Raw genomic sequence first — 23,228 nt, forward strand, 5'->3', positions numbered from 1 at the left:
ACATCCTGAGGACGTCAGTGCACCCCAGTGCAACATTTGAGGCCATCTTTTCCCGTCTCCTCCAGATCTTTATGGAACAGTACATTGGTATGACATCACATATTTTGAAGATTAAGGAAACTGTGTTGTATTGTTTCTGACTAAAGGAGCCAGATGTGAATATTCACTTACAGAACAAAGGGATCTACTATAGAGCCTGGATTTCAATGGTTTTCTTCTATAGGGGAAAATTAGTTTTTTTTTTTTTTTTTTTTTAACTTTTCTTAATTTCCACTCTGTGTCTGCAGTTCATCTCCCATGTTTTTCCCAAAGATCACACATTGTATTTTCATTCCATCCAGTAAAATGTTATCATTATGTTGTTTATGGGCACGTTAAAAACACAAACATGGGAGGGTCCTGAAAGCAAACAAGTGTCAACTAGACTCAATCTGACACATTTATCATCCGTCTATAATCCTTTCTGTGTTAATCAAATGATTACCCCATACCACAAGAATTTAGAGTTCAGTGTTAATTGCTAGGTTAGGTTTCTGTTGGCTCAGGTGCTGCATACTCTGCGTGCTTACCTTCACAACTGTTACGCAGTTTTGTGTGTGAAAGAGAACAGCGGGTCTTTAAAACATCAACAATTAAGCTGTTACGACTCGATGAATATGAGCAGTCTCGCCACAAAACAAGCCATAACACCTTTTTTTATTCTGCGCAGTGGTTGCTGAGATTTAATGGCATGTCAAAAAAGTAATTGCTGCGTGATCTATTAGCTACAGGAAGGTTATCATTTACTGTGGAGATGAAAGCGGTGTTAACGCTGAGGACATTTATTTTTATAAAAGCTGTGGAACGCGATGAAGGCGTCTCTGTCATATTTTGCTCATTCAATTCAGCCGTGAACAGTGTAAATAATCGTGTGTCGGGAAATTAACACAGTCCCACAGGGAAGGTTCAGGACTTTTGGGAGCCTGCCACTCAGATAATTAATCACCTTCACATTCAGGAAGTTTTCAGGTGTGGTGTCTGTGTTTTATTGTAAAAAAAAAAATAAAAAAAATAAAAATAAAAATAAAAATAAAATAACATAAAAAGGAAAATCAGCAGACATTTTTAGTAATCCAGTCATACACTGGAGGGAGATATTTTTGAATTTCATGTCAATGCCTAGAGTGTATCACACTCTAATAATAATAACAACAAACAGGTTTTTTAATAGATGGTGGCTGATATTAATTTATGACAAGAACAAAATGCTTCTATAAAAAAGTTTTCAGAGTCTAAATATAGATGAGTAATCACAATAAAACAATGTGTAAAAAGAGGAGCTCCCTTTTGATTTAAAATTTTAAAACTGTCTTCGAATGTGCAGAGGAGCTGAACTCATAAACTGAAAATAACAATATGCGATTTGTCCCTCTATAAAAAGATAAAAAACTCAAGATTTGACAACGAAACAGCAATTCTTGTGCAATAATTTCATGTATATATTCACAATCGAATGTATTCAGAAATACAATAGTTCAATATTTCCTGCAGTTTTTAAGAAGCACACATAAGTGTTCTGTTAAATTGCAATGTTTTACAAACATATAAAAAGCAGCTGCCAAACATTTGGCCCATTTTCTGCAGTGAGACATGGGTGTTACTCTACATTGTGCGTTTATGGGTCTGCTGTGGCATAGACACTTAGACTTAGTTTTGACACTGTGAAGTGAGGGTGTCAAGGGTCATATCAGCTGTCCAGCTCAAAGTCTGTCTCGTCACAGAGGTCAGACGGAGAGGAATATTTTCGCCGTGAGAACTTCAGACAGAGAAGGTCTCCCACCTCGTTCAGATGGTGCAGCACCTGAGGACAAAGGAAAAGTAGATGTTTAATTCAAGAGAAATAAAATACTCTCCAAAGCTTCAGAGAGGAATTTCGCGTTGGTAAATTCCTGTGTGTGTGTGTGTGTGTGTGTGTGTGTGTGTGTGTGTGTGTGTGTCTATGTGCACGTGTGTGTACCTGGTCCAGCATGGCTCTGGTGTGTGCTGCAGACAAACAGAAACGAGCTCGGGCTTCTGTAATCGGCGTGGCTGGAAAACCGACTACCACTACACCGATTTTCCTCTCCAGCATTTCTCGAGCAAAAGCCCTGATTAGCGACAAAAAAAAGAAACAACTATCAGTGTTTTTATGCTCTAATATACAAACGTACTCCAATACATTCAAAGAAAAACAGTCATCTGTAGTGTGGTTATATCATATTACTTGAAATTAGAATATCCTGAACATCATATTTCCCATTACCACGCAGAACTAGGATAGTTTCTCTTATGTATGTTCAGAATTACAAACACAGTGTAACACACCACCACTCACAAACAGTATCAACACCACTAGTCTATGAAGTCAATGGTGCTCATGAGTCTGTTTATACACTGTGTGAGTATCTGTACAAAGTGCAACCTACATGAAAAACTGACAGCAACAGTTACATAAAGAAAATAAAATTATACAACAACTTATCTCACATACTTCTCACATTTTTAAGGTTTGATGCTTCCAAAATGTGCAGTGACCCCATAAGCCACCTCAGAACCAGGAAGCATCTGCCGCTTTTCCTCATGACATTAAAAATCATCAGGAATGTTGCTCTTTCCAGCCTCTTCCAAATCCTTAATTGTGTGGTTGGGATGTGTGGTATGAACGACTAGTGATAATTTCTGCAAAGCACGATAAATCAAAACAAACAAAACAAAAAAAAACCCCAGCAATTTTCAGAGGCTGAAGCAGGAACATCACTGATTCCTTTTACGTCATTGAGGCAAAGCGATGAATGATTCCTCATTTTGTGGCAAAGTGGACAGTTTGCCACAAAATATGTCATTAAGACAATGGCAATCCAAAAAGGCTTAACAAAGTATAGGCCAGAAGTAGATTTAATATAAAGCAGCGTAGCTACAGATATATTACTCCTATTTAATTGTCATGAAATACCTAAGAAATACACATCAGTATTGTTTCAAAACTAAAATTCCGTAGATTTTGAAAACTTAGGATCAAAATCATGAAATAACAAAAAGCAGCACTATAATTGTTTATATAAATGTCTGTTTTTCCAGAAAATATTTAAAAATTCAACTCTTTTTCCTCTCACCCATGAAATCAATGTAAAACCAGAAGCTTCTCCTGTGGCAAAATTCAATAGTAGCCTCTGATTATGGTGGTTACTGGGCTGAACTGGCCTTTTCATGGATATTAATGGTGTCTGGCATTGAAAGACACTTTATACCCAATTGATTATACCTGAGTGGCTCACATTTATAACTAATCAATACCTGATGTTGCTTCTTAAGTGGTTACAGATACCCAGTCTACACTGACACAGTCTACACTACTGATTCACGGAAACTTTGGAGCTTGTGAGATGGCAGCCATCCAAATTACTCAGAGATGACACACGGTGAGCTGACCTGAAATTACTTAGGACAACAACACACACTGGAGCTGATATTTATTGATTGAGGATTAGTCTATTCACAGTAAATATTCTGACAATCTTACTCTAAAAGAGGTGGAGATTTTTGGAGGTGAAAGTTTAAATGTACTTACACCACTTTGCCGGGCATGTAGAGCAGGATTGGAACCACAGGTGAGTCATCATTGCCATAGATGATGAAGCCCATCTCCTTCAGCCTGGCCCTAAAGTATCTGGTGTTCTCTGCCAGTTGGTGGATCCGTCTAATGCCTCCAATTAAAAAATAAATAAATAAATAAATAAATAAAAAAGCACACCACCAGATGTACATGAATAAAGCACTAACTCACTGCTGTTTTTCTCCATATTTCCACTGTCCCCTGCACGGAGGGACATCACCTGTCAGTAGTAGCTAATGTAGTGTCTAGTGTTCTATGCAATGCCACCTCATCCTGTGTCCTGCACCTCCATCTGGGCCATTCCAGCCTCCGCTATGAACTTGCTCATGATTGCAACTCAGCTGCGCCAGCAGATGGTTCAGTTTTGTCTGCCTGACGGCATGGTATATACAGCATGCACGCTGCCAAAATGAGGGTCTGCAAATTGGATGCGATGGATTTCGCACAAAATGAGTGGACTGTGGACTTCCACTGGAGCGTAGCCACGACTGAAACTGAATACAAATAATGCTTAAGCATCACATTTATTACAGATAAAGTCAGCAGAGGTGGTCTGTTCTGCTAACCCCCTGCGTTTCCATACAATGTGAAATGCTGGGGAACCTGGTCGCGCCCTGTGGCTGCAGCAGAGTTTGGCACGGCTCAGCCTTGGAACATAGCTCAGTTTCCCTTTGATTACCTGGGAACAGATTGGCAGTTCTTTCAAAGGGATGTAAGAGAGCTCTTTAAATCCCCTTATCTCAGCAGAGAGAGAGTGAGTTTGGGGGGGGCAACCTTCAGGCATCTGCCAAAAAGCACAGGCCCCCATTCTGTAAATTGTTCCTCTTTGCTATGATAGAGGGCACGGAGGTCAAAAACCTGCTGTCAGACACAGATCATATGAGTAGGTGAGAATGTGTGGATGTTAGTGTCTGTCTGAGTTTCCCCCTGTTTCAAAGCTGTTTCCACCACTTTGCTTTAAAGTAAGAAATTCAACATCAAAGAGGAAGATGCAGAGGAGTGAGGAAGACAGAGAGAAAGAGGAATAAAAACTTATCAGGCGTATATATACAAACGGTATGTGATCTTTCTTGTCACAGTGGGCTTTTATAGTGTTTTGATGGGCACTGGGGCCGATGTTTTGAAAGACTGCTCTGTTTGCTGTGTTCCCTCCCCTCTATCAGACAGGTCAAGACTGATTTTTCCACAACAGCTATTTCACTGAGCTACGTCAGATCCAAAGTATGTCTGGTTCAGAGCCAGATGAGAAAGTTACTCATCTCTGCACGAAACTACAATATACCTCCACCATAAGACACCGGGCTTTAGTCCTTAGAGTGATTAACCCATTACAGCTCTCTACGACAGGCAGTGCTCTGTATTTTTGGATGCCACACGGTTTCCATAGCTGCCTGATTTTGCTTCATAGAGCTCATAGATTTTGGGTAAAGTGAACTAACGTTACTCTCAATAATACTCCTTCTATTACAGCTACTGTCAGGACTACAACTACAACAACTCAAGAAGAATTGCTGTGGCGGTATCAGGGACTAGTCTGGTAATGACTACTTCCCTGCCCCTGTGTCTGATGCCATTAAAGCAGAAACTTTTCAGAGGTACAACGTTCCTCACAACGCACACATGAAAATGATTTCCTCTACGTTAGGGTCACGTGTGCTCAGGGTCTGCACGTCCCCCCTCTCTCTCTCTCTCTCCCTCTAACGCTGCAGACCCCTGTAATTGCTACCACATTTTCTGACCAAGCAGCTGTTTGTCTTTCCCTGCAGGTCTGGACTTACTCCTAATGTTAACATTGGTACTGTCCTCTGGATTTGGTTTGCTATTGTTTCCATAAAGATTATATAAAGGTGTAAAAATTTTTATAAGCCAGACATAATATTTGTCTGCGTAAAGAACATGAGGTTTGACGAGTACGTGAATAATAAGACTGAGATCGAGGGTGACATTCACTGGATGGAGACCCGCTGTGCTCACGTACTCACCCTCTGTGCTCCCGTCTTTTCCCATGATGCACTTCAGGGCACGTATGATCTGCTCAGTGACAGGAGGGGACATGGCCGAGGCGTACACTGCACTGTGAGAATGACTACGCAGGTAGTCCACCAGCTCCTGCAATACAGCACAGAGAGTCACACACTGACAACTAAGCAGAGATACTTTATAATATATTTACAATATATTTGTGTTTTTAAAAAATCAGATTGTGTTTGTATTTACATACATAAACAGTTCTTTTCAGATCTTCTGTGACACAGAAGCGTGGCCTTGCACTTTACTTTTAGCACCACTAGAGAGAGCTCATGTATAGTCAACACCTGAGAATCAATTACAATACCTCCAGTCATTTCTCTGTCACCATGACAATCCTGGCATTGACTATAAAAGAGCTCTGGATCCTTTCCTGCTCTCGAACTCTGAAGGAGCCAGTGCACTAATCTGAGAAAGAACCAATGCTGAAATGAGCCAGAATTAGGACCGTCATTCTCATTATTCCTAAATGTCAGCAGGAGATTAATTCCGCTGGTGCTTGTCAAGAGAAGAGCAGGATTTCAGGAAACTGATTCGGTCATGGATCCCTGGAGCATGTGTGTGTAAGTGGTCTGAGGTTGGGAGAGGGCCTGGAGCTGTGATGGGCTGCTGCTTGGTGGCTGCGTGGTGGCCAGTGGGTGCGGGGTGATGACACACAGCCGGAGATGCTGTCTGGCCACCATTTCCACTCATTGCCATCTGTCCCCACTGGGCGGCGGCGGCTGTGGCTTCCTCACACACATTAGAAGGGGGGAGAGTGGGGGGGTGGGGGGGGGGGGGGGGGGTTAGGGGAAATGCTCAAATGTAGGATAAGAACCCTGAAACAACCTGACATCTGTTTTTGTTTAAGGCGGGGGATTTTCACCGCTTTAGGGCCCTGCAGGATTTCGGTGCGACTAAGATAAACCGGGTTAAGAGAACATGTCCGAAATCCATCTCACTTCTGGGGCGTGGAGTGACAGTTCACAGTGTTTCCTCAGCCGCACTGTGGCCGCAATATTGATGTGGCCAATGCATGTCCACAATGCCACAGAGCTGGAGCTGTGCCAGAGCAGCAAACACACACACACACTATTGGCTCTTCAGTGGATGAATTCCATAACCTTATTTCAGTGCAATACAGGCTTTAAGTAAAGGGTGAATGAAGAATGTCTCCTTCAAGCAAGGTTGAAGTGAATTAGAAGGAGCTCCGAGCGTATTTACTGGGGCATTTATTTTTGGTGCTCTCATAAAATAGCTATAACATGACTGTTTTCCAGAACACATCTGCAGAGTTTTTTTGTCGGTCAACCCAAATCTACTTAATGTAAGATTCGGGGGGACTTCACCACAACAACAAATGCGTCAAATCTAAAGGCTTTCTCTCTCTTTTCCTGCCTGTTTCTTCCAGGAGTTTACTACAGCCAGCTGTCAAACCAGGCAGTGTTCATACTTCAAACATTATCATGCTTGTTAAAAGTCATCCCGTTAAATCTGGAGCGCAGTTCCGACGCCTGCCACAAGAAGGGGCTGGCTCTCTGCCAGCTTTACCTTCTTATTATGGCAGAGCAGGGCTGAGCCAACATAAGGCAACAGCAGGAAGGGTCCCTCTCTGAATACCTAATTCAAACAACATGGCCGTTTCCTGTGTTGCTTTCTAATCAACTGCCACAAAACCAATGTGGTTATGTACTAAAGTGTACTTTTTAATGGAGTAAAAAGGAATTACAAAGGCCCGGAGTCACAGCCCGGGGAACATTTGTTAGACACATGAGAGCTACGAGAGGGGTGGGATGTGTGATTGAGTCCCAAACAAAATAGTGGGTAAAATAGTGTGTAATGTATCTTAACCAGCTTTGGAGCCAAACAGGTTTATTTTGTTACACAGACTGTGGTTGCCAGGTTGTTTAAACAATGTCAGGGAAGTATCAGAGAGTCAGCTCACTTATGTGACTTTCTAAGAATGGCACGGCTACAGGAATTGTTGCAGTGTGATTAATCCCACTGAGGTTTATCTTGAAATTTATCTTGACCTTGACTTGGTCCAGAAAGATTAATTAAAAATGTTTTAATTATATTTTTGGGGCATTTTCTTTATCAATAGGACAGTGCAGAGACAGGAAACCGAGAGAGAGAGAGAGAGAGAGAGAGAGAGAGAGAGAGAGAGAGAGAGAGAGAGAGAGAGAGAGGGGATGACATGGATTCAATCCTAGGGTCTCTGCAGTAAGGACTCAGCCTTAATGGTACGGCCTGACTGATCTACTGCAGTGTTTACAAATTCAGACTTCTACAGGTGAGCTATGAACTGGTGATAGGCCTACTTTGATAATAAATGTGCGTAAGAAAATTAAGTATTTAAAATTTCTCAGGTGTAAAAGAATTGTATAACCATATAACACATGATGAAAAACAAACAGTAAATCAAAAGGAAATTTCAGATATTTGGATAAATTCAAAAAGACACAACTGTAAAATATGAACTATTGACTACAAACTGAAGAAATGAAGGCAGATAAAGCTGAAGTTAGAAAATCCAAAGAACCTTTTTCCCTGCGATGTAGCCTCCAGCAGCCCCAAAGCTCTTGGTGAAGGTGCCCATCATCACGTCCACGTCAGCTGGGTTCACATCAAACAGCTCGGTCACGCCCCGACCTGATGGTCCCACTGCTCCGATGCTGTGGGCTTCATCCAGGTACAGATATGCTTTATACTTCTTCTTCAGAGCAATGATCTCTGGTAGTCGCACCACTGAGCCTTCCATGCTAATGACAGAGAATCGCACCAACAAAGAATACACTTGTAAATGGGACAACAAGGGCACATACATAGCATCAAAATCTTAAAATGATAAGGTTCAGAAGGAAAAGAATCTGACCCCGACCTCACTTTATCTGCAGAGTAAGTCCGTAAATGCACATTACATAATTTGAAATGCCCCAATCTTCCATGAATCTTTCTGCTGGCCTCTTTCACTTTACTCCCACCTCTCTCCGATCTCGTCCTCCCCTCTGATGCAAGCCTTTTAAGGCTACAAATAGACAGCATGAGCAAGTATATGGCTGGGGAATGGAGCAATCCCAGACCTGCTATTTTTGCTATGGCTGAGAACGTCTGCAGCCTAAATGACATAAGACAGGGTTTCACCAGGACCGATGTGGACATCAAAGGCGGGCCCAGGATATAGCTAAAGCATGCTTACTCCTTATCCAAGCTTTTTGATGTTAGCTGGAGATGATAGATGGAGCATTAGTTCTTTCAGTGCTGTACCAAAAAGAAGCATTTCTCTCTAATATCTGAGACTGGCATTAGACATTACTGCCTATTAAAAGCAGACATGGTGATGAGCAATTGAGTTGTCTCTCAAATTACCAGGACTGTTGTGGAACTAATCATTGTGTTAACACCAAATGATGACCATGTTTAAGCTTTTATTCTTCTTTTTGATAAGAAGACTGTCATAAAACAATTAAGTAAACGTCACAGCTGGCTGAATGTGAATAAATGTGTTGAGGAAAACATAACGTGGACAAAAAGCATGATTAATGTGTCATGTTTTAGTTTAGGAGGCCTGAAATGGATGGCGCAATTGAGGGCAAAAAGAGGGAAGAAAGGAGAAAAGAAAATGGCCATGACAAACAGTTGGAGCTGGGGGTGTAGCCAAGTCAATCTCTGTGGCTTCATTTGGCCTTGATTTGGAGCTAATGAGCAGATGGAGAGGGTCACTAAGACTCGGGATAGCTCTCTGCCGAGAGAGACACACAATACCTTTCTCCTCTCTCCAGTAATCAAACGGTACCCAACCATACACACACACGCACACACACACACACACACACACACACACACACACACACACACACACACACACACACACACACACACACACACACTATCTATTATTCAAGGGTGGAGAGGGAAGCAATTGAAAAAGAGACCATTACAGGGACTGCTAAACACAGGCTGAAAGCTCTCCTCAGGTTACAAATTAAGATTTCTACCTGAGTTTAGCTGTGCAAAACTCTGCTCAAAAACCACCTGGAAGCCCATACTAACAAAGACTGATACAACAGCTCAACTGACCCAAGATGTGTGTCTGTCAGAGAGAGAGAGGGAGAGAGAAAGAGGGACTGTGTGTGGGTTGTATAACGATGGCTGACCTATAGATGCCTTCCACCATGATGAGGATCTTCCTCCAGGGCCTGTGAGTCCGAGGCTGCCCTGAACAAACCGCCTCTCTTAGCATCTTCTCCAGACTGTGCATGTCTGACACAGACACACAGACACACAGACACACAGACACACAGACACACACACACACACACACACACACACACACACACACACACACACACACACACACACACACACACACACAGGAGAATGAGAGAGGGAGTGAAAAAGCAGACAAGAGCTCAACAATCTGATCCAAAATCACACAAAGAACTTAATACACAATAATGTTTGATGTAATATGAAATCACGTATACTCAACACCTTATATGTAACAAAAAAACAAAAAAAACAAACATAAACGATATATAGAGTCTAGCAATAATCAAATCAAAGTGTGCAAGAAACACCAACAAAAAGCAAACAGTAAGTAGAGTAATGATTTCCACAGGGCAGGGCAGTTCACAGAGTACACAAGGAACTATTTTATCTGACAGAAACACCTTCCACAAACTACACACACGAAATACTGCGCTCTGATGCTAATGAGCACCTGCAAAGTCTGTATCAGAGAGGATTACTAACTGAGCTAAACATGGCTTTGGCCAAAGGTCTGTTCAGCACAGTCTGCATGGTTGCTTAAGATTACTACTGAAATTTTGGCTTCGACAAAATAATTTCCCAGGGGCATTAAGAGTTTCTAACAGGTACAAGCGACGCTGTCGGTGATCCTCGGCTGCACACCAGCAGATGGCAGTATTAAATAGCTGTAGCTAATAAGGAGCATTACTCAAAGCCTCACTGCAATCCAACCATTTCCAGCTGAGCTGCGAGTAAACCTGTCATAGCTAATAATGTGTCATGGATGATTGATACCGCTGCCTCAACACAAAAACAGGTTTGCTTAAGAGGCAGAAGATGCTCTTCTGATAAAATCACTTCCTGAAGCCCAACTGAGCATTACACATCTAATGTTACCAATGTAATCAGTGAGGAAACCTGACAGTGAAAGAGGAATCCACAGCGGTTGGCACAGACAAGAAGCAGGGAAAGATTGTTTCACAGTTAAGAACTGATTTAAGATAAGACATGGTCTGATATGAGATACGACTGTGATGAGGAGGACGGCAGTCTTTGCTGCTCCACAAGACGTGCATACAAGTTGTGAAAATCAATAAAATGTTATTATCCTGTCTTTGCACTGACGGGGTTGCACAAATGCCACTTGCTTGAAAAAACAAAATAAAATAACAAATGTTGAAAACATTTAAATTGTTTGAAAGAATAAGAATGCTGGCCTTCAAAAGGTGAGCCCTTCATCTGTGACTATTTGAAGTATTCCAACAAGTAGGCCTGACACACCTGGATAAACTGGACAAACCGGTTCATCTTCTCTCTAGTGTGACATCCTATCTCCCTTAAAGAAAGGCCACTTAAAACTTTAAACATCTCATATCATAAATAAAGGATCTCAGAAGTTTTAGAGTGACTTTATCAATAAATATTGCTGCAAAAATCACTATATATTTATTTTTTGCTAATCTTTTGCTGGGGCTAAGTTCACTGGTATAACCCTTTTAGTAAATATTGGCTTTGTACTAATAAAAGAGTTTATGAGTCTGGTGCTAGAAGTAGAGAGGCAAGGAGGGGTCAGCTGCTCAGGTGCCTAAGGGCTCTTTGCCTTTAGACGGGCCTCTGGGATCTGCTTAGAGGACCCATAACTGACTCTGCTTGTACCTGTCAGGACACATTTGCTGCCAGAGGACTGGCTCATTTGTCCTGTCTCCTGAAAGAGCAGGGGATGTTTCCAGTGCAAGCACAATGAATGTTGTATCATTCATGCTTAATAATTCTCCCTTATCTTCTATTCACAGTATGTAATTTGATATTATAACAGAGAAAGGGGAGTTTAAGTAAGAAGACATTTTCATAAATAAACTTCTGCTGTTTTGCTGCTGATGGATAGAACACAGTCAGGACTGTAAACTGAACCTACTTGCTGCTCTAAACACAGAATGTTAAGTAGCTATTTCCTAAGGCAAATCCTGTACCGCACAGAAAATAATACATTTCTGTCAGTATCAACAGTTTGGAACAAACAGAAGAAAAACTGCACGGTGTGAGCAGCAGTGTTCACTCTGCAGAATTTCACAGACAGAAATTCAAATTTCATCAAGAGACGATCTCTGGACAACAAAGACACTGTTTGATGATCTGGCGGGTACAGGGAAGAGGCAACAAATACGTTTTGGTGGTTCTCACTGTTTATAACTTTATGTTGTGTATTGTATTTTTGTTGAAAGTTACTGGACTTACTGTTGTGTTTGAACACCCGGATGGTCGCTCCTGACAGTCTGGCCCCTAAGATGAGAGACGTGTGATTGAGCTCATCGCTCAATATCAAACAACTCTGGAAAGTAATTAAAATAATTAATTAAAAATAATTAGCTTGTAAATAGTAAACCTATCATCAGCATTACTGTATATGGAGGAAAGTCATTTTCATTTGTTTGTTTTCTGAAAAATCACTTTTTTTTTTTATGTATTTCAACATGTATTTTGTGTTTTTATTCTGCCTCCTTGTGCACTGTAACGTAGCTGGTGTTCCAAGAGATCAACCTGGCCAATTATCTGTCAGCCTATTCCTCTTGCCCCGCCCCCCTCCATGCTTAAGTCATAATGCCCTGTGTTTAGGTCCTTTATGTATGGTAATAGTTGTGTGTAATGTTTACATTAGTCATTTTTCACCTCTTTCATGTCTGATGAAGTTTCGACCAACAGACACATCACAATTTTCATAATGGAAAATACAGTGCTTCGTATTCCATAAAAATAAGCATGCAAATTAATTCAGCTGTTCTCCGGTGCATTAACATATTCAACTCTGAAGCTCCAAGCATTTGACTGCATTAGTCTGAATGAACCCTTGTAGTGGGTATGTTGAAGCCGTCTCAGTGACAGATACCCTCGGTTAGGCCTGGGGTTCAGCTGGCCTGGTCCCTGGTCTACCAGCAGCTGTCACTCTGCCTGCACAGCGAGGCCCGTCCTGGCACAGGCTGTCCCCTGTAGGACAGAGTTGGCAGTGTGGGTTGACCCCCAGCCCCTGCAGGGTTACTGTGGGGGCTGCAGCCTAAGGGGCTGCTACACCTCTTGAGCTGCATAAGTGACCCCGTTCTCATCACTTAAACCATCATCCTCCTCTTCCTCCTGTCCAGTCCAATCACAGATATTCATGCTGTGTGTTGCCCCTGGTAACCCATGGCCGTCTGTGTGAGGCAGGCTGGTGCGCCGACAGGCCAGAGTATGGGTAATCATCCCCTTGAGTGATGCTCTTAACAAAACCTGCCCTTCCTTGTCTATGTGTCTGAGAGCAGCTATGAATGCCCAGAGCCTTGTCCTCCTGGCTACTGTTATGTTTAATTACGATTTTAATTAATGGTGGGGGATCAGGAGTTGTTCGAAGCTGAGTTTAGTTGGCTGTTATTCATTAATTTAGGCCATATGCAAGAAAGGAACAAAAGCTAAGCTAATTAGATTAATTTCTGCTGCTCTGTGAATATTACACCCATTGAAAGCAGGATTTCCTACATACAGTATGTAGCATTTAGTGTGTAAAATCACATACCTTCCCAACAAGTGCTGGAATGTTCATTGAATTGGTGGCGAAACCCATCCCGAAAGTCATGGAGGACTCTACTCCAAGGAAACTGGCCACAAGTTTCTCCAGCTCTTCGTGGATGCTCATGTTTCCTACAAAACAGCGATCACAAAATGAGAACTCAGCCTGACAGGATCTCTGTACCTGCTGGTTTATCTGGTAGTCCTTTAGTCCCTGGGTTTTGCTGGTCTTTGTCATCCAATCACAAGTTCTGACAGAGATGAATGTCTCCTGATAAAAAAAAAAACCAAAGGACCCACAGGCAAAAGCAAAGCCCGGACTACCATCACACGCAGCACCTCCCACACCTCTCTGGGGATTTTAAGAGGTTTATAAAGATTCAAGATGTGGTAAATTTGTAATTTAGTTCAAATACCCTTTTTCATTCCCAGGTAATATCAAGGCAATTCCTGCAAGGTCTAAAAATGGTTCTGCAGCACATTCTGGGACTGAGGCAGTTGGGTATAACCCAGTGTGATAGGTGGGGAGTAGAATTCATTTAGAAAATTGATCAGATTGTAATACGTCACATGACATGGTGTTGTTCTATTTCGTGCAATAAAAGTGGGATTTTCCCGTATGTCTGCAGCACTTTCAGTACTGCTTTTGTGGCCAGCTGATAAAAAAAAGAATTACTGTTACAGTAATTGTAAGCTACAGAGAGATAGGCAGTGAAGGGTTCATATATACTGTATTTTATTTCTGCTGGCTCTGGGCAGTGTTATATGTAACAGATGTCACAGAAAAATACTGTAGGCCTACTATAGCAGTTCTATGAGTATTATAGTAGTCATTAATTATTACACTGTAGACTTAAAGTTACTCTGGAAATACGTATAACTCGTTAGTGATGCAACTGATAACTGTTAATGAGTGTTTTAATAACACAGTATATTAACCTATTTATTGTTGATATTTTAGAGACTGTTGCTGTAAAGATACAATTGTCAACCTCACAACAGAGCTACAGTAAACTGTTAGTAAAATATAAATCTAATAAAGTATTATTGAATCTAGTTATTTGAAAAACTATAAGATGAAAACAATTCGGATCCCATCAGCACTGTAAATGAAAACGAGGCCTGGATTTGAGATGTTGCAATGTCACTAAGGCAATCTTGGAAAAATGGTACATTAATTGCATATGCATGGAATACTAACCACTGCAGTCATAATCAATAACAATCAGTAACCAACGAGAGCAGGCATTAAAAAGTTCAAACAGACTGAATGTTTCAGGAAGGACTGGAAAATGGGTATTGAGTGATGTGTTTAAAACCATAACGCAGTGAAGCAGCTCTGTCTTTATGGTGATTCCCATTCGGTGCTTTCCATCAGGTCTTGCGCCAAGTCAGATCGATTCATACATTTCCTCAACCACTCAGACTCACAGCCCCTCCTGGCACGTGCAGCTTTTTTAATCAGACTGCACTGGCATTTGCTGTCTTCACAGAACATCTTACTTAGCTTTATAGGCATGCTCTGCCTTCTTATTGATATGCTAACCTCATAAAACTGCTGTAGGTCTGCATACTCTTCAGGTAAGAGAGAGCAGAGTCCTTATTAGATCTCTCTTACTTTGCTTACTTGAGTTAGTTATACATCTCATTAAATGGGGTTATCTGTCCTCTGAGTTACCAAGGTCACCTTCCCGCCACCACAATCATCAAAGCTTGTTGATGAGAAAGCTAAAGAACTTTTGCTAGGGTTGAAGAGTGTTCTTGTGAGGAGACAATAAAGATTGTGCTTACAAACGTCACAGCTAAATTCGTCACTTTCATAGTAAAGCTGTGACTGAGGTTTTTCTTCAAAGCCTTTACAACGACCCCCAAAAAAAGCACTGGACAAATACAGAACATCCGGCTTAGTTTCAACAGCCCAAAACAGCCCAATTATATTAGTACATACTGCAAGTGTACGCATTAGGGTGAAATATTTACTACTATGTGCTTGGTAGCTACACTACAGTATTTCTTAGTAATTTGTCATTCATTGCAATGCCTGACATCATTATCTAATTTACAGTATGTTAATGATTGCAGGAAAGGTGGGAACAGTGAGCTATCCATTAATACAAATCCATGAATGTTTGACGTGTCTGTTTATTCACAAGGCGTGCTTTCAGTGTACTTTGTATCTACTTACTCATGCCTATTAAAAAACACCTCAAATTGCGTTCTCTGTGCACTTAGTGTAGTTGCAGGAGAATGATTTCTAAGTTTTAAGTAACTTCTGAACTCAACTTGACATTGGGAGAGTGAAATGTGAAAGCAGAAGTAATACTGATTTTTGTTTTGAATAAAGTCAGTGCTGGCAAATTCAATAAAAACACCTCCAGGAAATTTTGATTTTGAAGATTTCTACCACCACAAATTGCTGCATGTGAACTAAAACACTAGTGATAATGGCGTCACTTCTACTACAGAGACACTGGGGTCTTTAATAATTGATGCTTAATAAGGTCTCACGGGAGAAATGCTTGTTATTCCTTAACCCTCTCAGTGAGCCAGCTGAAACACAGATTACAAACTCAGGGAAAAACAGTCCCATTTTGAAAGAGAAATAAACATATAAATAAATCACACAAATGAATAATGGATGGTGTGGAGAGGGCCTGTTTGTGTGTGTGTGTGTGTGTGTGTGTGTGTGTGTGTGGTGGGGTGGGGGGGTGTAGTTTCACTCTGACAAACATACGTACAACTAATGATTACATGCCCTTTAATTCCTCTGTTTTTTTTCAGCTCTTGTCAAACTGCTGATATCATGCAACACTACGCAGCGACTCCACTCGCTCTGAGCTCGCGTTTGTCAGCTCACCCTGCTCTAGCCTGCACTCAGCAGATATTGCTGTCAGAAATAAATAAAAACGAAACGTAAAATCACTGTCATAGAGAAAAGTAGCTACTTTTCTTGAGTAAACTCTGCTGAGTGAGGCCTGTTCAACGAGCTCCATCATGTTAAAGCATCGGGTGGTTTTGATCAAAAAAATCAAACAGCTGATGGCCGGTCAGTAGATTTCACTCCTGCACTATTGCTATGGTGTCACTTAAACGCCATAGCAATGAAGATAAAACACCATTCAAAATACATCTGAGACCACTGACCCCACTTCCTGATCCTTGCTGTTCTTTAACACTTCCATCGCACACCTTCTTTCTGCATCCCTCATAATGTCCAGAGTGTTTCATAATGCTATATTCCGCTGTGATATCATTTCCCGCAACGTGGACCAGTATGTAATGATCTCAGCTTATGCCCAAAAGGTACATAATTTAACAAAGGTTGAATAATTCATATTACATTGCAGGCAGTGAAAGATAATTAAACATGTGGGCAGTATAATTCACGAGAAAGATAATAGATGATGGCATATGTGATGAGGGAGATGGAGTTTTATTTCCAGTTTGATTCTCAGCCTCTTCAGTGTCACTGGGGTCTGCCAGAGACTTTTAAAATAGATGCACATGCACATGCAAGAAACTTAGAGGACTTGTGAGATAGAATAAAAGAGTAACTTCAGTTGTGAAGTGGACATTCTGCTAAAGATAAAATGTTTACCCTTACTGAAACTAGCTTAAGAGGATAAGTGCCACATATGCATACAACAGTTACATTGACCACAACCTCACCTATTTCCTGTCTTGTGCTGCAAACCCCAACCCCATACTGGCGCGTTTTGTCTGCAACAGTTCTCAGGAAATCAGCGTTGTTCTCAGCAAAACCGAGGTAGTTGTAAGAGCCCATGTTGATGGCATTGTGTATTGTCCTCCCGGTAAATCTGCAAGCATGTAAACATTAAGAATCAATTAGCCTTTCTGTTTTTTTCCCTACCCATACACACACTCAGAGAATTAATAAGGTGCTATAGAAAATAATCAACAGTCAAGTAAATATAACTGCTAATCATAAACTTGTTATTCATCAGTGGAGCTCTGCTCATGAGAAGTGCAATTGCATTCTTTTCATTTCATTGAATATTCACAATCCATTTTAGCCAGAATCAAGATATTATTCTGCCCTATAGCACACATGTAACTTCACAGTGAGCAAACTGAGAACAGATGGAAAGTCTAAGTATAAGCATTTCTTGCAGTAAACCAAGGTCAGGTAAACATCACACAAGTGCACATGGTCAGTTAACGGTGCACATCCCTGCTGTACATCATCAGAGCTTTGGTGTCATTTAAAGGCTGCAGCTCCGTTTCATCAGCTGACCTACTTCTTCATGTAAACCTGCACACTGCTACAAAACCCATCTGCATGTCTCTTTACCTCTTGTCACCACACTTCACCACATAAGACAAGCTGACTGCCCCATTTCTACTTTTTCCAGTCACATTAAACCTCTTTAAACATGTAATCCAGGCCTGTAATACCCCTCTTTCCTGATTCATAGTGTCATTTCCCCTCCCTATGGCTCTGTTCACATTCCTATTCATAATATATTCCCTGAACCTGCTGTGCGGCACAGAGGAATATCAACTGTGGTCCAGAAACTCAGGACTGACATATCCGTCCTGATGACAAAAACCCATTTTTTTTTATTTTCCCCTATTAGCTCTTGGCTGTTTGGTTTCTAGCTACGGAGGTGAGATGATTGTAGGCCTGTCTGAAGCTGAGGAAACAGCTGTAAATTCTTAAGCTAAGAAATAGCCATCAGTATGTCTGTCATACATGACTTGATCACACTATACCTGAATGTCCAGTTGTAGTCATCAGACACCCTCTCCATCAGGTCAAAGACAGGTCCTGGCAGGCTGCACACGGGACGGTTCCAGTTGTCTCGTACTCTCATGTACAAGTTTCGGGTGTAGAAGTTCTCAAAATCTTGATAAAGTGGTACAAAATCCTGAAGGCAGACAGAAACACCTTCAACAACTAGGATGTCACAGAATGATTTAACAATAACAGCAGAAAATTTGACTTCTCTGATTCTGATCACACTAAAAGCTAAAACACTAGAACAAAACAAGCAATCACAAATCAAACAAAACATTAGAAAAAGATGTCATGTTGAGATAAATTCTAGCAGCTTCTTCAAAGCTGTGGTCTTCTAAACAAAAGATACTGTACATTCTTTAAGTATGAACAGGCTGTTTTCAGCATTAACAAGAAAAATACAGCTTTTCCTTGCTAAACATGAAAAGTAGGCATTCTGTGATTAAGTTTTGTGACCAGATACATTTGCCCAGGTTCTCAAAGTAGTTTGCTACATAAGTAGGGACTCTTCAGCGAAATACATGATTATTTATTTGGTACTCTAACCCCCTGAGACCATGGCGTTCATTATAGTATGCCCGTCTCTGCACTATAACAAGGCAGGTGAGTTTCCTAATTATTCAAACCACCAATTCAGCTGTTACCTGAGTTATATCTACAGTACTTTTACAAGTACTGTATATTTTCATAGTACTTCAAGACAGTCTTCACATTGATCCCCTGACAACGGTATTTCCAAAGAAACATTATTAGAGCCTTTGCCCTCAGTAAGCTTCTCTGTGAGTCTTATTTTATTTTTTATTTAGGAACTTTTTTAATGTTGCAAGGACAGGAAGCAAAAAGCAAACAAGAAACAAAAAGTCAGAGAGCAAACACAAGGTCATAGGATGATCAGTAATTCAAGGCAAATTTGCAAATTTAAAATGAAATATTACACATGGGGTATCCAATAATTATGATAGATCTGTCTTATTGGCTAAATAAACACCATTTAGTGAATATCTGTAGTATGTGTGTCATCTGTTCAGAAGATGTAGGTGTTTAACAATTATAATATGTAACAATTATAATAATTATATTTTGGTATGGCCTTTTGACTTGTTAGCAAGATCTTTAGGAGGTAGATATAATTTTTTCTTAGTCCATAAGGAATATGTCCTGATACTGATACTAAAACCCAGGGTTTTTGAGATGGTTGTTGGTACAAACTTCTAGAAAGACTGAAAAGAGGGACAAGACCAGAAAACATGAGCATGATCAACCATGATTTCTCTCCATTCCCTCCAGCAGCATAGCTGAGCATCAGTTTGTTTAGACTTCTGTTTGGGCATCATAAAAAAGTTTTTCCAACAGAAGCCTCTCTAGGTCCGGGAGTTGGTGGAGGACGACTGTGTTTCACATAGTCTGTAGTGTCCTTATTCAATGATGTGATGCCATGGTACAACTTGCTGATGAGTTGTAAGCTCCTCTGTGTGTCTGATCTAATGAAGCCACCATCTCAACAGAGCCCACATACAGTAAAGCTCTTTTAACCTTTATTTTACACTGCAAGTGACTGTTGTCAAACACAAAGAGCAAACTGCCTGCTTACTCTGCGTAGAGCCTGTTTTGTTTTCTCTGCCTATGGACATACAGCACTGCCTTACCAAAATAATGACAAAATATGGGCACAGCATTTCTTTTTTTAAGGTTATAGCTTTTTTTTTTTATGAGTTGCTTAAAGAAATGAAATCTGTGGCAACACAATGCCTCTTATGTTGCAGCCTGATCTAGAGTCTAGAATCTAAAGCACAGTAACAAAGAAAGAACTTGAATCCTCTGAGATTTAATTAGGTCTTCAACAGATATTCTCTGTGGTATCCTGTCTCACCCATGGCAACATTATAGTGCAGAAGAACATGAAGAAAGAAGGCAGAGGGAGAGCTTAAGAGCAAAAATTGAAATAATTAGGGGAAAACAAAATGTGTTAACACCCAAGGCATTCATGCACCTCTCTTCCAAATGTCTGGGTGAATGTGTATGTCTACGTTATGTGTGCATGCCTAACAACATGCCTATGTTTGTGGTGACTGCATGTTTTACCTACCTTCTGTTCCTCTCTTTCCTGGGCGAGGTGGCACTTCTCTAAGCCCACAGCTCTGAGGAAATCTCTGAGGTAGCCAAACAGGGTGACAATGCCAAAGCCCAGGTATGTCATGACAGCCACGTACATGGGAGCCTGTTCAAAGGACTCCTGCCTGTGCTGCCTGGAGGCAACACTGGTCCCTGGGCCATTTTTCTATACAACAAGAGGCCCAGATAAGCTGTCTTACATTGCAGATGAGACAGGAAAAAACAATACTGTTTGAATAAAAGCAAAACGTTGTGGTTAACACACCAATTAATCTAAATAAAAAGGAGAAGACAGACAATGGCCTACTGGTGCACTTACAGAAGTCACTAACACATATTATCAACCCTGGAGCAAGAAGAAACTGGAGGACTATCCATAGTAATGTTACACCAAATAAAAGATTTGCAGTTTGTACTGTAAACATTCAAATATCTAAAAAATAATTTATACAAAGGGGTCATTTTGTGTGCACACTGATTTTGTGTATATAATCCAACATAACTAATAATTTTGTACCTGTTGTATTTTTTCTAAATGACATAAAATTATTATTATTATTATTATTATTATTATTACTACTACTACTACTACTACTACTAATAATAATAATAATAATAATAAGGAGTTTACAGGGAGTGCAGTCTTGCAAGTCTTAGGGAAGCAGAAATTACATGTAAACTGGCATGAGCAAAGTTGCTGTTGAGCTACAGAGTGTTGAAAGACTGAGACTGAGAGACAGTTGAAAGGATGCAACTTGCACAAAAAAACCCAAAAAACAACAACAAAAAAAAACTCGTTCCCTATACTACTCAAATAAGGAGATTTCCAGATGACTGGGGTGGTAGCCCTAGTTTGTGCCTCTTGTTTTTCCATGTGAGACATTTGCATAGGAGCCACAGAGCTAGCACCTGTTTTTCAGACATATGAATTATTGCTTGATTTAAATAACTTACTGACTTCATGAAGGTATATTTCCAGTTTCTGTCCCTCTTGAGCAAAAATATCCCTGCCGCTGCACAATGAAGACTATTTTAATCCATTTATCCTAAAGTAAGGACTCTTACTTTAACTAAAGATGACAGACAGAAGTGACATTTGATTTTTAAGGACTTAAAAAAAAACTATAAAAGAAAGTATTAGTGTTATGATATGAATGTGTACAAACGTTTAAGAGTTAAAAAAACAACAACATATGAACCTGAAATATTAATATGAAAAATGTAAATAACATCAATAAAATATCTGATAAAGGAACCCTTGCAATTTTGGTAGCGCCCACGGAGATATGTCACTTCCGGCTGCCATGTTTCTTTAAGTTAACAGCTGAGAATTGATTGATGCTTGATAAAAATCTCGGTTCTCTTGTGGCAGACGGAGTAATTTTTTTTCTTTTTTTTTTTCTTTTTAAACCAATTGACCAGAAACTTCCATCTTACCAGCGGTAGGTCTTACTCAATGTTAGCTGCTAAGGTTTTTTAAAAGTCACCTAGCTTTTTTTAGCTAGCTTTTGCAAAGACTCCTAATATGATGCTAACGTTTCGATCTGTAATCAATGAATCTCATGTAAAAAAAAAAGTTAAGTGACTTGTGGACTGTGGTCAAGATGACGGCGAAATATCAGACTCGGCTGCTTTAAGTAAAACCATCTGGAGTCTAAAAGTGAGGCATATTATTATTATTATTTAAAGTACAAACAAAAACTTAGGTTGCTGGACTAACCGAAGCAGCTACAGGTGGTGTTGCATTTTAGTACAGTTAGTAATGTGGAGAGTGTATAACATTAAAATTCATACACTCGGATAGGAAAAAAAACAACTAAAATAATCAGTTGAGCAAACCTGGTGACTTAATTTGCAAGGACAAACCGTCTGTTACATCTAACCCATCGGTAACTCAACAAACAAAAGTATGCATAAGCTTCAATGTACGGAGAAAAGTGTAAACAAAAACGCACAGGGACTACACCTTCCTCACCTAACCTGCCAGAGGGCAGAGACAACCTGCTTTGACAAAACGGAAGAATTTCAGGGCGAGGTCGTTATTTCATTCATTGCCGTTTGCGTTGTTCTTTTAGAAGAAACTAGCCTAACCTTTGTAAAAAGCATGACATAAAGTTTATTTTTTTTTCATATTTTATTTTTTTTATTTAGGCAGCCTTATCACGAATCAACTATCGGTACATTCTGCATATGCTATAGGAGATTAAAATTACAAAGATATGATTTATAATGATCTTTTACGTGCATGTTGCCTTAGTGAGCGTTATGTTGATGTTTTTGCGGGTTGTATAAAGTGGGTGAAAATCCTCTGTGGGTTACAGTTTGCCTACGTCACACAGGTCGTTTCAGGTAAAGCGCCTCAATGAAACAAACATTTAAAGGCTGTGGTAAAATACCTGAGTCCAGTAATCGTGCTAATATATTTTTGCATATAAATCCAGTCGACTTTACCTCTCTGCTGTTGTAATAGCCATTCTTCCTATTATCTTCGCATTTCAGTCCGTTCTGGTTCAAAAGTGTTTTGGAGCTGCCCTTAGCTGCACCAGTTCTTGCCATGTTCCTGAAGGCACCGCAGCGTCTGCCTCCTCTGTTTGACGGTCAGGTATAACCGGTGTGCTTTGCTCAACTTAGAAAGGTGACTTCCTCCCGCTGTTGCTTCGGTTCAGCCTCCTCTGAGCTGGTGTGTGAATGTCGCCATAAGCTCAAAGAAAGTCGCGCTTCGGTGATCTCACTGTTTCGATATCGTGTAAATGTGCCAACTTCCTCTTCTCCTTTATCCTTGTGTGAAACTTTCGAGCACTGTGAAACACCCCACTTCACCTTTACTATGCATCCAGTTTGAGTCTGGGAATATTACTTGCTTTTCAAATTAGTTTTCCAGTTTCCAGTATTAGACACCTTTAGTCACTTTATCAGATTAAGCTTTTTTTT

General features: G+C 40.4%; 1 protein-coding gene across 1 annotated transcript; it reads right to left on the reverse strand.

Annotated features, from left to right (window-relative positions):
- Positions 1-222: 222 nt before the first annotated feature.
- sptlc3 (serine palmitoyltransferase, long chain base subunit 3) lies at positions 223-23,009 on the reverse strand. The gene is made up of 12 exons (XM_041049551.1): positions 22,749-23,009; positions 20,272-20,463; positions 18,161-18,315; positions 17,096-17,244; positions 13,434-13,558; positions 12,125-12,218; positions 9,796-9,901; positions 8,181-8,400; positions 5,614-5,740; positions 3,587-3,722; positions 1,997-2,126; positions 223-1,840 (listed from the first exon to the last, which is right to left on the reverse strand). Exons 1-12 carry the CDS (start codon positions 22,851-22,853, stop codon positions 1,727-1,729), a joined length of 1,653 nt encoding a protein of 550 aa, XP_040905485.1. The 5' UTR covers positions 22,854-23,009; the 3' UTR covers positions 223-1,726.
- Positions 23,010-23,228: the final 219 nt, after the last annotated feature.

This window comes from Toxotes jaculatrix, chromosome 11 (genome assembly GCF_017976425.1).
Source record: "Toxotes jaculatrix isolate fToxJac2 chromosome 11, fToxJac2.pri, whole genome shotgun sequence".
NCBI lineage: Eukaryota > Metazoa > Chordata > Actinopteri > Toxotidae > Toxotes > Toxotes jaculatrix.